Below are 16100 nucleotides of genomic sequence, written 5' to 3'. Positions count from 1 at the left end.
TATTTACAACTATAATTAAAAAAGAAATCTGTGCCCTACAGTAGCTGCTGGAGTAGACACTACATAAGTCTGCCTCAGCTAAGATCTCTACATGAAGCACAGCAGAGGAATTTAGACCTCTGCAGCCATCAGCAGGTCAGAGAGGGGACTGCAGAGGATGATTCACTGATGAAGACCAAACAGAGCTCAAAATCCTTGTAATGAGTTTTTTGGAATTAGGTTTAATGTGGAGTGTAATGAATGCACATTTTGTAAGGAATGCACCAAAAACTTTTTTTTTAATGTCATCAAAGGCTCCTGGGAAAGATTATAAATGTAATTCTTGTCTTCCAGTATGGTGATGTAAAATGTGAGTTTTCAAAGAATGACAGAGCAATATTGTGAGATTCTATGAACATAAATGTAGATATTTAAAGGATATCTTTCCTGTTAAAGCACAAATGGAAAGAGAAGACAAAACCAGATTTAAAAAGCCCACAAATATCTTTTTTTGTATCAAAGTATTATTTTTTTTCTTCGCCTTTACAGGTTATGTGTTTAGCACTTCCTCAAATGTGTTAATCATTGTTCCTTGCCTTACATATAAATATGGGACACTTCACAGAGCTTCCACTGAAGCTAAAAAATCATGAAATTAAAATTAAAAAAATTAAATAACTTCTGGCCTATTAGCAGCAAATATCCTTGGAACAAATTGTACAATTTAAGCATTTTCAGAAACTCTATGCAGGAATCCCAAGACACGACTACTGTCTGGTTTATAAAATATATTCAGTGTTTATTGCTCTGTGCAGCAATGTACAAACAATATAAAAATGCATAGACATGTCTCTTTAATAAAGCAATGTAAACATAGTGAATAAATGACCTGTGACCTTCGACAGTAATGAATTAGTGAAAATGAATTGTGGAGTCTATCTGCTCTTAATCAAACCCTGCTATGTAGTACAATAACACAAATACATGCATGTATACAGTAGTTGCGCATAAACAATATGCTATATAGGGCAAGGAGCCAATTGTATTGAAAACACTGCAGCAAATAGGGGGAAGCACATAATGGCAAGGCCTGAGAGTTGATTATGCAAATACCCCAGCTGCAAAGGAACAATAACTCTGGAAATTCAAAGACAAACCATAACACGGAAAGCTATTGTCTCGCATTTGCATATTTGCTTGACAACTATAACCTGCTCATCATGCCCATCTTGCTCAGAACAATGTCTTTGTGTTCATATAATAATGCACACATCAGAAATTGTCATAGTGCATTGTTTCAGTTCATATGAAAGCTGTGCTGCCTGAGCTGGCAGTCCAAGCCTGACACTTTCATAGTTTTGAAACTATTTTATTAATACAGTATAGAAAATGGAGAGAAATATATACTATAGATATATCCTGTTTACACTGAATCCCCCATGACCTGAACTATAAACATTCAAATCAGCATTATACAGCATAATCTTATAGGAAGTTCTTAAATAAAAAGCAAGCAAATAAAAAACTGATTATATTCTAAAAGTCTGTGAATATTAATTACAATGTTTTTCTCCCATTGTGATTATGTCTGTAGATGGCTTTTCTTTATACTGCTAATGCAATACTACAGTAATAATGCTTCTGCTGGCTATTAGATAATATATGATTCTGTTTGTGTAACACTACAATGAGACTGGGAGTGCTGAAATATTTTGACTCTCTTAAATCCCTGAGTGATCAGCCACTGATGTCTGAAAGGTACAGTACATTTTTCTTTTATTCATATGTGACAAGTAAAAACAAATCGCAGCTCACTGTGTCATTAATTCTTATCTCAGGGTTAATGTTTTTAACTCTATTTAGTGTTTTACAGATCAGTGATTCTTTAAAGGATTGTACATCCAGTGTCTCTGCGCTCAGCCCTCTCTATCCTATTACACTGGCTGTCTTACTGTAATATTTACTATGATTTCTCTGAACAGAAGGCACATGAGATCTGTGCAAATGAGTACACTTATTGGCCAAATCGTCCCCTGCAGAGTGATCTCACTGATGCTGATGGCTCTCTGCCGTCTCCTTATAAGAAGGACAGCACCAGTCATGTGCAGGCGTCAGTGCCTGGGCGTCAGTGGCTCCATCTCTAGCACCAGATCACGAGGCCGCGGACCTTTACTTAACTCCACCACCCGCGGGACTACTGTGGACCAGCGGTCTAGAGGGAGATAAAAAGAAGGATTTTCTTTTATCCGTATGAATAAGTTCCATGAATATATACTTATTTGTCTATGAATTTATTCATGAGAGCACAGTGAGAATCTCACCTCTCCTCAAGGCTCTGACGCTCTGCTGCAACCCGTTGGCTTGGCAGGTCTCATTCTTGCCAGGATCCTCGTTGATTATCGCCAGGTTCTGATTCCAGTGGCACCAGTTCACCTCATCCACCCTGACATAAAAAGACATCATTGGGGTTGACATTTTCCTTTGAAGTGGCAATGGCACTGCTGAGTGACTGTGATTATGAGTGAAAAATACCTGAAGCACCAGCGTCGGTCAGGCGTGCCATCCCAGTTCTTCCCCACAGTCACCATCTCCCCGGCTCGAAAAGACTTGCGAAGGCAGACTGGGAAAGAGCGCTCGATGTCCAAGATGGTCGTTGCCCACTGTGAGTATACGTTATATTAACACATTTAATTTGTATATTTACACCACTCAAATAACAAACCTCTTGTGGTAACTACCCATACAGATAGATTTGGTTGTGAGATATCCATCTTTGAGATTTCTGCCTCCAGCCAAAATTAAAAAAACAACCTTCTTCTGGATGGATTTCCATGAAATTTGCTCCAGATAACTATGGTGCCTAGGGGGTGAATCCTGATGACTTTCGTTGATTGCTTAACTTTGCCACCATGAGGGTGACATTTGTGCTTTTAAGAGAAACATCAGCATGTTAACCAACTCAAAAGGACAATGCTAACGTGCTAATGTTAGCAGATCTAATATTCATCATGGTAAACATCTCAGTTTGGTGTGTTAGTGTTTAATTTAACTAAATTAAGTTTAATTAAATTAAACCAAAGATAAACAGTTAAGGGATCACCAAAGTGATGCACTGTGGAGGCATATGAATGCTTTTAATGTATGTTTACTCAAAGTGAGTGGAAGTACAAGCTGTGGCTGCAGGAAAATTTAATTTTTCATAACTGTAAGTACCACAAACAAAATTTGTTTCACCTCTTATGTGTTTTGGTGGCTGCTGACATCTCAAACCCTGGTAAAGATATACTATATAATAAATATAAATAAATTGGGCATCAGATCATATTTCACTGACACTGCCGACTACAAACAGTTCACCTGCTCACCTGAAGCTTCCAGATCTTTTTGCTCTCCTTCGACACCTGTCCCACCGTCTCCCCCATCAAAGCGATCAACATGTTCAGCAGCAGCACGAAGGTGAGGATGATGTAGGTAACCAACAGGATGAGGAAGACTGCAGGGTACTTTGCACTGTGGATCATATCCAGTTCTCCCATCCCGATGGTGAGCTTAAAGAGGTCCAGTAGGAAAGTACTAAAGGTGTCTGGGTCCCTGCAGTTGGGGTAGGTGGGGCAGCCCCCGTCACACTCTGTGCCCAGTGGAGGACACACTGTCAGTAGAGACACCAGGGCTGCGGGGTGGAAACAGAGGAGGTCCGATTAGGTGTTTGTGAGCACTTAAAGGCATAGTTTGACATTTTGGAAAATATGCTTATTTGCTTTCTTGCCGAAAGTTGATGAGGAGATTTACACCATTCTCACATCTGTCGGTTAAATATCAAACTACAGCCAGGAGACGGTTAGCTTAGCTTAAAGACTGGAAGCAAGGGGCAATACTGTGGCACATAACCACAAAAAAAAAAAAAAAAAAAAACACAGCTTGACAATTTTACACTACAGTTTTTATACAGATCAAACAGAAATAGCACACTGAAAAACAAACTTTAGAAGAACTAGAAGGCAAAAGTTGTTCCAATACCGATAACAGGATCAGCTATCAGTGAATATCAGGTGTTTATCAGGCCTGAAATGGGACCTTCAACTTCCCAGCAGTGTCCCGCTTGTATTTTCCCAGGATAGTAAAGTAATGACCCGCCCTACTCTGAATCTGACTCTTACAACCTGGCCTGAGCCAGGTCATACAAAGGCATATGTATTGAATTGGTACTCGTTATCAGCCCATATGCAAAAGTTTAGGTATCTGGACACATATCAGGAAGGAAAAAAATGCTCTGTACTTGGAACAAAGCCAGGAAACAGCCAATATAGCTGAGCATAAAGACTGGAAACAAGAGGAAACACCCTGTTAGTTTTAAGTTTACAGTTAGACATTGCGGTTGGCTTAACAAAAACTGGAAATGTTGGAAACACCCTGTTTACATTATAAGGTAACTTAAGCTAACCGTCTGGCTGTTGCTTTCTATTTATGTTAATGGCCTATGTGAGAGTGTTATTGATGTCTCCTAATCTAACTGATAAGAGCAAATGAGCGTATTTTACCAAAATGTCAAACTATACCTTTAAGTAATGCTGACATACCTGTAGAGATAGGTGTTCATAAGCCTACCTGATGCATATCCAATCATGAAGAGCACGTACACCAGCAGAAATCGGAAAAGGTCCTTGAAAAGAATCTGAGAACCAAAAATAAAAGTAGTATGAAGACACATGGAGGGTTATGTTTAATGTTCATTCATTTCCTGTTGAGTTTCTCCACTATCTAACCTTCTGTATCATGATACTGTAGGTGCCAGTGAGCTTCAGGCCTCTGGTGAAGTAAAGAGTGTTCATCCAGCCCAGGACAAGTGCAAACACCATCACGGACACATAAGCCTCAATGCCAGACAGGTAGAGAGCAGCGGTGACTACAATCAGTACAGAATAGATAAAGCTAAAGAGGACAGAGGAAAAAATTGTTAAGGAACCAACCAAGTCTGTGATACTGAAGTGATACATGAAGGCAGGAAGATGGCATTTGAATTGAATTGAATTGAATTGAATTTGGCAATTTTAACAAAATGCAGACATCACAGCCATGTTGCTAATGATTTAAATCAACACAGTTAAGAGAGGTGCTCGACATTCTCCTCTTTGTTTGTATCATGGGCTTAATTAAAGATGTAAACTATAAAAAAAAAACATGCCAGGGAGGAGGCTGAGGAATTAATTAGATGACTCAATTAAGAAGATGCAAAATCTGCCTCGGGTAAAAGTCAGCAAGAGCTACAGCAGAGGTGAGGATGAGGGGGAGCAAGGACAGAGGATGAAAACTTACTACAGCAGTTGAAAGGATCCATCAATAAATAAAGACTTCACCCCCTGGCACTTTTTCAAGAAGAGTTCTTTAATCTGCAAAGAGCAGGAGAAACATTTCCATATGACAACAAGCGCTGTCGTTACAGGTTTGAGTTTGATGCAAGAAACTGGGAGACGGCAGTGAGACAACCAGTGACTGGATCTTGACTCACGTTGGTGAGGAAGAAGAAGATTCCTGATGTCAAGGTGACAATCTCTCCCGCCATACGCAGGTAGTCAGAGGATGTTGTGTAGGGGTACGGAGGCTGGAAGGAAGGAAGACGAGAGTTATTGGTAACATTCATTACATTTAGATTAAACTCAATCCAAACATCTTAAAACATACACAAAATACACCGTATGGAGAAATCAGTTGATAAGACCAAATAGTTAAAGGATTAGTTTGACATGTTGAGAACTAGGCCTGCTGTCATACAGAGTTAGATGAGAAGAATGTATGAATCTAATATCTGATAGAATAATGCAAGATCCATTAGCCAGTTAGCTTAGCTTAGAATTAGCAGCTACCGTAAAAACGCAATTCTTATATTTCGGTTTTGAATAAATAAGATATAATGTGTTATAAAAACTAATTTTGAGTAAACAAAAACACAACGATTTCTATATTATGCACTAATAATAACATACCTAAGAATACTATATTCCATTTCTTCCCATAGATCCTCCTAAATGTTACACACTGGACCTTTAATACAGTGCAGTAAATGGATTGGGATACAAATTTGCTGCTGTGGTACATGATGCATTAACATTTCATGTGCATACAGCGATCTAATGTACAGCACACGTGGCCTACATAAAAAACCCAGAACATACTTCTATACAAAATAAGCAAAAACTGAAATACCTGCTATGGTAAGAAATATATTCATGTCGTGTCGTGAAAATTCAGTGCTGCATGGGCACATTCGACACTTTCACATCATGAATCATTGATCAGTTCCCATGCGATCTGACAATGCTGTAAAAAAAACCATCTCCTTTTTCAGTATTATCTCACCCACCTTTCCCTGTGTTGGGTGGTAATAAGCCACTAGGGTGAAGATGATCATGGTGATGAGGTAGGAAACCACGCTGATATAAAAAGTGACAGCAGCAAACTTCTGCCATTTGGCCCTCAACAGCTCATTGATTGGCTCCACTGCCAGCATCTCATGGCGGTTCTGACAACAGGAGCAGAAATACAACACTGATATGTAAATAGTATAATAGATAGTAAAACATGATATAAAATAAAGACAGAATAGAGAATATTTTATTGATGCACCCACACACGTTTTTATGTTATGCCTGTTGTTTGTTTTGTTGTTCTTCACACTCTGATCTTGAGAGAAACAATATTTCATCTCAGCTGCATTTTCTTTTTATAGTTGGAGTGACAAACTTGAACAAAATGTTCTTATTCACCTCGTTGCGACTGTTGTAGACGAGGATTTCCAGCACAGACGGTTCCTCTCCGCACGTATCCAGTGAAGACAGATCATAGAGGGAGGAGTACACTGGCCCATAAGCCCAGTCCTTAAACTTACGTGACAGATGACGAACTTCCTCGTCTTTGACCTCACGTCGGATAATGTGCTGAAAAACCTGGAGGAATAGGAAGAAGCTGACCTACTGACCTTTGACCTACAGTTAATATTATTACGGCCTGTAGAAATGTGATTATTCTTTTATTAGACTGGTGCTGCTTCACACTCATGTATCATTATCCCTACCCCTATCTTGCCCAGCTTGGCGGCCATCATGAGCGGTGACATGCCATCATTGTTGAGCACTGTCTCCAAGCTGCAGTCTGGGTAGAGCTTGGCACTCTTGATTAGCAGCAGGTCGTACATCTTTGTGAGGAAACGCGTGTTGTCCTTGGTGTTGTCCGCGATGTGCACTAGGGCGTGCAGCACGGTGTTTCCACGTGAATCCTGGCGCCGCAGATCAGCCTTCTTGTGTGGATTCTCAGTTAGGTAGTGCACTATGTCAGGCTGGTTAGTGCATGCAGCCAATGAGAGAGGAAGCTCACCTGGGCCAACACACACAGAGAGAGAGACTCACTTCATACTGAATTCACAGGAGATTAAAGGAACTGTATTGAAGATTAAGAATAAGCAAATCAACAGGAGGGTTAATTAAGAACTGTAGCTGGCGTCTGTATGTTTTTGCGGAGCACACTAAACATGGATCAAAGATTTGACTTAAATCCCCGCTATGAAAACAGCACAATTAGCAGTTGTTTGAGGGAGGGGCGCAATGGGGCCAGAGTGCCAAAAGCAGCTGCTGAAAATGAGCCGTTGCCATGGGTGACAGATTACTTTGTCACCTCACATAGAAACGCTCCTCTTCATGGATTTGCACGGGTGCATGCAGAGTGTTAGCGTGAGTCTAAATCCCATTAGCCATCAGCCCTGCCAGGTTCCTGTTCACCTCACTGCAAAGCTCCGCAGCAAATTACTCACACTGTGCCCGGACACGCTGGGATTTGGGAATGACAACCGTGCTAAGTGCAAATAGAAATCATCTCCTCCGTGATGAGTGAGGAGTATAACACATGAATGTAATCAAATAAACAATTCTTAAAATTCTTTGGTTGGGTGTAAAATAAACTGAAATAACGATCCATTTCTACCTTTCTTTAAGTGCTTTTGGAGAGTTACATCAAAATCACTTATATGTGCTGTAATTATCATTAGGGCAAAAGGACACAGTGTTATAAACACAAAATATTTTTGTATGGTACCACATACTGTGATACAGTAGGTTGGGCCTTAACCAACACCAGCAGAGGGCAGTGTTGAGTTCAGTTTACAGGCTCTGATTTATTTACAGGTCAGTGAAGTGCTTCCCAGAGGAGGGTCAGCAGAGGATGTTTACTTTTATTCACGGCAGAACACTGACACCTTTCACTGGACGCGCCTCTCGAACATATGACATAATGCTTGTCTTTTCATGTGTTTTTGGAGCAACTAATGTCGGTTTCTCGTACGATTCTTGTCAAAACATTTGGGTAGACTATAAGGTGGACTTCACCTCTGGACCACTGCAGTATCCTGAGTGTGTTTGGTCAGCAGAAACCTGCCATGTTAAAAAGAGAAAGGGTGGGGTCTAATATCACTAATTTCACACACAATTTCTCCATGGCAGCGAAGGTTTCTTTGCCAGGTACCACGTGTTAGCTATTTTATCTTGGCAGCTGCATCCCAAAACTTTGATGTGAAAGGCAGAATAACCACTTGTGAGTAAAACAGAGAGTTGGTGCCAGTGTGGAAAGGGCGACCAGTGAAGTCATGGAAACCACAGACACACCACATCCTTACCACCGTATGCGGCAGAGAGCACAGTAACAGTTTTCCAGAACTCTTGGTGTGACGTCTGCCTACGGTGTTTTATCACTTAAGGATGTAAGGTTTGCTAAAAACAGAAATACGGGAACACAATGAACTCTTTTGTTTTCATACTAGATTTATGTGCTGACAAAGGTTCCTTACCAAAGTAGAAGTAGCCCCCCTCATCTCTGGGCTGGAAGAAGCGTCCCCTCGCCTGAGCGTGGACATCAGCTCCCATCTCCACCAGCAGCTCCACATACTGCTTGCAGCGTCGCTCTATAGCAATGTGGAGCGCCGTCTGGCCTGTCAACGCAGAGAAAAAACACAACAATACAGAAACATTTTAATTCCAAACTGATGATTTGTGTGCTGTGTTCAATTGAAAAAATATCAGCTGAAAGAATGTGTTTACCAAGAGGTATAATTACTAAACTGACATGTATGGAATTAATTATGCTGACAGGCATTCAGTGAGTGTAAAAGCACAGTTACACAAGAGAAATAGTGTCGACTCGTGCCATTCGTTTACCAGATTCTTTCTTTTGAGAAGCTGACGCCCAATTATGAACTTGAGGTCATAAAAAACTGACTAAAAGCTATGAGCTGTATATTTATGTGCAGGTTATTTCTGTGGGGTCAAAACACGTAGAAACTGAGCCCTTAAATATTTTATGTTGTCACATAAACAGTGTTTCCTGCATTAGGAAAAAAAAGTAAATTGGCAAATTAGGCATCATGGAGAAAACACTTAAGAGAAGCACCATGTTTTGTGTTACAAGGTGTTCCTGAGACCTATTGTTTGCAAGGTAAAGAGGCTTCCTTCAAGGTATTAAACCCAAACAAATGAGGTCTGGATCTTCTCGTTTACAGAGCTGTAAACAGTCACTGTACCCATATGAACTCTAAATACAATCCTGTTCCCATAACTGGGCCTCAGCCACCAGCAAGGCAAGCTACAATAACTCTCAACAAAACACAGCTTCAGCTCGGTGGAAGATTAAGGAATCACAGTCTTCTATAAAACTGTAGAATTCAAATTAGACCTTCATTTCTTTAAACAACTCCTGTAAATTACAATGATTATGCAACGGCATGTTAACATTATTGGGTTATTTTCATACCTCTGTAGTAGAGATCCCTGAAGGGCGTATTTATGAACTCTCTGAGGTTTCCGGTCTTCTCTGCTATGTCCATCAGCAGAGGGATGGTCACATTCAGCCCACCGTAAAGGTTCAACAGCGCTTTAGGCAGACAGGTCTTACCTGTGGATGGCTCTGGTAGAAAAAAGAAACACAGTACACTTTTGTATTCAAGCACACCTTCAACACTACCCATTACTCTCCAAATGTGTTGATTTGAATTACTTAAATGGAAAATGACTAAAATGGAAGCTGTTTTAATGTTTTTCGGTCTCTTGTCTCTTATAGTGACAGTTGGAGATTGATAGGAAAGAGGGGAGAGAGGGAGGACAACATGCAGCAAAGGGCCACAGGTCGGAAATGAACCCGGTAAAGACTCAGCCTACATGGGAGGTGTGCTAAACTGGGAATTAGTTAAAGGACCAGTGTGTAGGATTTAGTGGCATCTAGCAGTGAAGTTGCAGATTGCAACCCAGTGAATGCTGCTCACCTTTCAAGCGTGTAAGAGAAACTACAGAGGCTGCGAAACTCAGAGAAATCACAAAGGGCCCTATCTAAAGTCAGTGTGTTCATTCTAGGCTACTGTAAAAATATGGAAGTTCAACATGGTGGACTCTGTAGAAGAGGACCCGATCCCTCTGTAGATAAAAAAAAAAAACCCAAAGATTCTCGTTTTCAGGTTTAGGTTGTTTTGGTCAAAATGTGGTCTAAATGTACTGGGTATGAGTAATTAAGAAGATAGCCAGTGTTTTTGTCACATGCAAATAATAATAATTAAGTATTCAGGGTTCATGAGATCAAACTGTAAAAGACAGTTGTTGAGCAAACACTTCACTATTTTTAGTCACTCAGTTTAAAAAAAAAGAAGCTCTCTTAAACTCTCTGAAGGAGTTGACAGTTTGCTGTGATTTCTCTCTGCTCCCTGTTATCAGTCTGAAAAAACATCTCAGACACACACAGGAAGCTTTCCTTGGGCTCGCCTCTAGCAGGACAAAGAACCTGACATCACTCTGCCTTTCCCCTCTCACATCCTCTGAGCCTAAAACAGCTGAGACAGAGGGGCAGGGGAATACAAAAGGTCAAGGTGAAACGGCCACCAGAAAAAGTCGAGTTTCCACTCAGAGTCGAGAGTCCCTTTGTTCCCTCGTAGTCTGACTTTTCAGTGGTTGGTTTAAACAGGCAAAAAAAAGAGAGTCTCACCTCTGAAGTCCTCATCGGTTAACCTCTTATCATGACTTTGCAGGTACTCCAACAGGCCGTCGAGGGCCTCGCTGTCTGCACGTGACACGCAGTCGAAGAGGAGAGAGCGGTTGAATGTTTTCATTACTTTTGGGGGGTCTGAGCCTTGATCCACCTGATCATCACAGGACGTCTCAGTTTTACTGAGGGGACACAAAAACATGACATGATGTTGCTATGTCACACTGTAACATGCAAACTGATCTGGAATTCCCTTTGATTCTTTTCACATTTCATTGACAGAAAATTAAGAATTGAATGATGTTTGGTGCACAAAACATCTTTTAAGAAATCGCCCACACCCTCGAGTGCTCCAGTAAATAGACCTCTGTGTGTAAGGGACAGGTAGAGCAGCCAAGAACAGGCAGCAGCCTAAATATTACCTCAACTGCTGCAGCGGGACCAACAACATGCTCTCTGTTAGATCAGTGAATGGGCTGAATGAGGGACTGCTTAGTCCAGTGTGTGTGTGTTTGGTGTGTGTGTACATACTTCCTCATGTGGCACACCTCTTTCTACAGAGCAGCAGTTGTAGGAGGTTTTTTGTTTTTATGACATTTTTCCAAACCAGCCCCTTTGTCCCTGGAAAGAAATCCAGTCTGGGTTCACTACTGGTGAGACAGTAAAAGTAAACCCCTAAACTAAGAAATCTAAAGGAACACACAATTATTAAATCCTGGAAACACACACGAGAGTGAGGCCCCTTCTCACCCTCTTGGGAGCTTCTTCCTGCGTCGCTTCTGGTTGCTAGTGTTCCTGTAGGTGCCATAGTCAAAGAGCGAGTCCATGGGTGCTTTCTTGGGGCCTTGAACCACATTTGACTCATATATAGTTGATTCCAATAGGTCCATAGGGTTGGAAATGCCCTTCTTGAAAGCACCCTGGAACTTCATCCGCAGGTTCTGTCTGCTGTCCGCGGGCTGGCCAGGCTGAACCAGCTCCGGGGCTGAACCCTGACTCGTGTCCTGAGTTGACGGGGTGCCGTCCTCGCTCTCAAACAGGCCTGAGAGTTCACACAGGGGTAACGCTGCGTCGCTCTCAGGCTGAGCAGCCCCGCCATCGCCATCTGCAGAGCTGAGGGTGTCGGTCTTGGACAAGGCAAGATGGCACCTTCTGAGGAGAGCAGAGCGGCCCTGAAATAAACAGCAGGACAAAATGTTCTGAGTGAGCCGCATGGCCTTTGGGTAGTCAGGAACTGCTTGTACAAAATGGATAAAGAAGTCTTAAAGAGTTTTCTTTAAACAAAAGTTATGTTCCTCACCAAAACATATTCACAGTCAGTGTATTAACTCTAATCTTATTCAAACTGTATCTTTTATTTCCTCTGTTGAATGTTCTTCTTGCTTATTCAAGCAGAATTAAAGGACGAGTGTGTTGGATTTAGAGGAATCTAATGGTGAAGTTGCAGATTGAAAACAAACTGAATACAGCTCAACCTTTCAAGTGTGCAGGAGAAACTACGGTGGCTGTGAAACTTGTGAAAGGCCCGATAGAGCCAGTGTTTGGTTTGTCCATTCTGGGCTACTGTAGAAACACTCCCCTGTAGATAAAATCAGTTCATTCTAGGGTAACAAAAACACAACAATTCTTATTTTTAGGGGATTATACACTAATAAAGACATATCTATGAATATTATATTCCATTTCTGCCAATAGATCCTCCTCAATGTTAAACACACTATAAGAGAATTGTGATGTCCTTAGCGATGGTGGACCTGATCAGTTTCCAGGTCACATGAGGAAGGAGGATGTACAGAACAGAGGAAGGAGCAAGGAGGAAGTATGGATAAGATGCAGCTGGCCAGTAACAGGCCAAATTGTGTATTGAAAGGTAAAGTATGAAACACTAAAACCAAACAGGAACAATTTTCTTAAATGAAGCACAAGCCAGAGAAAATTGTTTAGCTGTCAAATCACATATATCCTGATGCATCTCCTCACATGATCAACTGATGCCAGCCTTAAAAGCCATGCTCATTAAATATGGCTTTTGCTGCTCTTTAACCTGGAAGATAATGTTTTATTTCATTAAAATAAGGGTAAGAACATCATATTGCGATTATTTTGACAGATTTGACAGATTCACGATTAGTGTGGGAATAATCATTTTTGAATCACAAATTTAATTGTCACTTAAAAAACTATAAAAATCACGATAATGTGACCTTTTTTATGTTTTCTTAAATCTGTAGAACTAGATTTGTGGGTTGGGAAATCTTTCCAGCTCTGTAGTACTTAATTATAATGCTGTTTTGTCACACATTTTACCTTCATCAAAAGATTGCAGCTTCTGCGATTTGAATATTGTAATTGGCCACATAAAAATACATCCAATACATTCACATTTTTAGGCTGTTAAAATTAAGGGGTGGTATTTGCCACAGGCGAGGCCCACCTCCACTACTGCAGGAAACCCTGAAATAGCAACGGTGAAGAGCAAATGTGACAAAAGAATAAAACAATTGAACTAATGAGAATTTCTGTTAAGACTACAATTACAAACAAGTAGCCTGGGAATTCCCGCTTGAAGTTTGAAGTAGATTTAAGTACACATTTGACATTTAACCCCTCTGTACCTCATTCATCCCTTTTATCACAATGATGTGCCAAATTCCTCTTCAAGGGAAACTGGAAATGATGCTGAAGCATGTGGGCGTCCTGTAGAAAAGAAAAAGAATAACCATCATGTGAATAACTGACACAAGAAGTACAGACAAACAGAATCTGTAGGTGACATAAAAAGAGCTCTGTCATTTGAGGCTGGGATGTATGGAAAACTAGGAAGGGACTGATGCCAACACCAATAACATGACCGTGCGAGTGTGGCCTCTCATTGGTCAGATGGATATGTTTCGAGTCACACCACCTGTCTCAAACTAAATCAATGCCCTACAGATTTACTCAAAAACCTGGTGTATGATCTTATTTCCCAGCTCCTCTGCACACACACACACACACACACACACACACACACACACACACAACACACACAAAACACACACTTTACTGCTGCGGTATGCTATCACAAGAGAATTTCTACAACATGACATCCTCACAGCTTCCTCACGAATCGTACAAGCTTGTTCATGACGTTGACAACCTATCTAAGCCAGACTGTGCTGCAGAGGAGCAACACAAACAGGAGAGCTGGGGGTCCCACTAAGGGAGAGGCATGACCCACAACCCTGTCTGACACCCTGGATTATCATGCCTTTACACTTCAGCGGGCTTTGTATGGATAGTCAAAAGACGGAGGAACACAGAGAGGCTGTCCTTGATAAACTATTATAACAGACTAAGAGCAAAGGATTTAGTTGTTTGATGGAGGTGTGTGAGGGTAGAGAGGACCCACTGTATACTAAAGCTGTCAGAGTACAGATACAGCGGGATCATAAAATATCAAGTAGACCCAATGCTCACATATTAGCCACTTATTGGGTCTGGAAGTGGAAATCCACTTGGGAAAGTTTCAAAATGTGAGTGACTCTAATGTACCCTCAGAGATGAGCGACTTCCTGCTCTGTCACTGGTGATGTGACATTATCCAGAGCAGAGCCTGAGGCTGAATGGCTGCTGGGGGAAAAAGGTTTAATGCTTTAAATGATGACAGAGGTTTTAAGGGCTATATAAGATCTTAAGGAAAAAAACATCCCACAAATATATGACCCCTGATGGATGGAGGCATGAATAAAAAATACACATACATTTCAAGAAAGGAGTACAAAACTAATAAATAATGACATTAAACTATTTTAGATGTGGAGCGTGATCATTAAAAGTTAACTCATTAAACTAATACTAAGGTCAGTTTTTACCTCACACAAATTGGTCAGATCTAAGCAATTTGCACTGAAAAGCAGCTAATGAAGAAAAACTTTTACTCACCTTGATCTAATCTGTTGATCTTATTTTTAGTTTCTTCAAAAATAAACTATTCCGCAGCTTTTTCTTTTTTGTTGAAAGCTCCCAACTTATTTTTTCTCTCTGAGCGGCTCTGACTCCTGCCAGATGACACAAAATGCTTCAACTAAATGACAGTATCCCTCTGATTCATGTGTCCGACCGCCGGTGAGGTCCACCAGAACAACGAATGCTTTCACACACAGATTTTGGGGTGGGACAAAGTGGCTGCACTCAACCGGAGGGGACGCGGAAGTTTGAGCTGCAGTACCGGCGATGGCCGCTAGGTGCGGGCTCTAAAACACCTCAGGCTGCCATAGACACCTATTCAACAGGCATCCTCTTCAATGAAGACTCACTCTCATTCCTGGAAATACCAAAACAAGTTTTGTACAGTCTACGTGTCAACACAGGACATAATGGTGTAAACTTCCTCACAGTGTGTTTGTTATTAACTGTTGATAGGCTCCATTGATGGTAGAGGAGAGTTGATGGCTTTGGTTGATCTGTCATGGACACACAGTGGAGGAAGTATTCAGATCCTAAAAAATACTAAAACCACACTGTAAAAATACTGCACGTATGAAAGTAGAACAACACAATAAATAAGAAAATACTCATTAAAATATAATTAGAATAGAAAAATAAGGGTTATATGTACATTATATACACAGATGTGATTGATGGAATACCACTAATCTCATTAGTTGCACATCCATGTTTGGATGCACAACCATGGCGATTAGTGAAGAGTTTAGCACAATAAAAATGCTTGTTTTGTCCAACGAGAAGTGCAGAATCATTTGAATTATTACTAAATGATTAAAAACTGAAAAAATAGACTTAGTGAATTAATAAAAAAAGAAGAAGAACAAATCCACACATTTGTAAAGCTGGAACCTTGAAATGTTTTTATGTTGTTAAAAAATGAATGAAATTGAAAATAATTGCATCTAGCTCTGTCTGATTGATTAAATGACTGATAATTTCAGCTGTATATGTATACACTTTTACAACAAAAACATATTTTATAAGAGTTACAAGAGTTTTGTGTGCAAAAATGTGTGTAAAGTAATTAGTAACTAAAGCTGTCAATAAATTATGTAGTGAAGTAAAAATACAATATTTGCCTCTGAAATGTAGTGGAGTAGAAGTAGAAAGTGTCAAAGGGGGTA

The 16100-nt window shown here is 40.5% G+C and overlaps 1 protein-coding gene across 1 annotated transcript; it reads right to left on the bottom strand.

Moving 5' to 3' along the window:
- Positions 1-754: 754 nt before the first annotated feature.
- trpv4 (transient receptor potential cation channel, subfamily V, member 4) lies at positions 755-15148 on the bottom strand. Its single transcript, XM_051423290.1, has 17 exons — positions 14911-15148; positions 13602-13683; positions 11737-12158; positions 10987-11168; positions 9769-9921; positions 8810-8950; positions 7049-7347; positions 6741-6920; positions 6338-6496; positions 5486-5578; positions 5293-5366; positions 4743-4908; positions 4585-4651; positions 3345-3649; positions 2512-2639; positions 2301-2422; positions 755-2191 (listed from the first exon to the last, which is right to left on the bottom strand). The coding sequence occupies exons 2-17, from the start codon at positions 13608-13610 to the stop codon at positions 2091-2093; spliced, it is 2601 nt and encodes an 866-aa protein (XP_051279250.1). The 5' UTR covers positions 13611-13683; positions 14911-15148; the 3' UTR covers positions 755-2090.
- Between the last annotated feature and the right edge of the window lie 952 nt (positions 15149-16100).

This window comes from Dicentrarchus labrax, unplaced genomic scaffold (genome assembly GCF_905237075.1).
Source record: "Dicentrarchus labrax unplaced genomic scaffold, dlabrax2021, whole genome shotgun sequence".
NCBI classification, from domain to species: Eukaryota; Metazoa; Chordata; class Actinopteri; family Moronidae; genus Dicentrarchus; species Dicentrarchus labrax.
Note: the sequence above shows the minus strand (reverse complement) of the source record. Positions and strands in the feature narration are given on the sequence as shown.

Bases quoted from the DNA above. Each gene is read 5' to 3' on its own strand.
- trpv4 (XM_051423290.1), bottom strand. The intron at 6,497-6,740 runs GTGAATAAGAAC...TCCTGTTGTCAG, and splicing joins TCTACAACAGTCGCAACGAG to AACCGCCATGAGATGCTGGC. The intron at 5,367-5,485 runs GTGAGTCAAGAT...TGCTCTTTGCAG, and splicing joins TCTTCTTCTTCCTCACCAAC to ATTAAAGAACTCTTCTTGAA.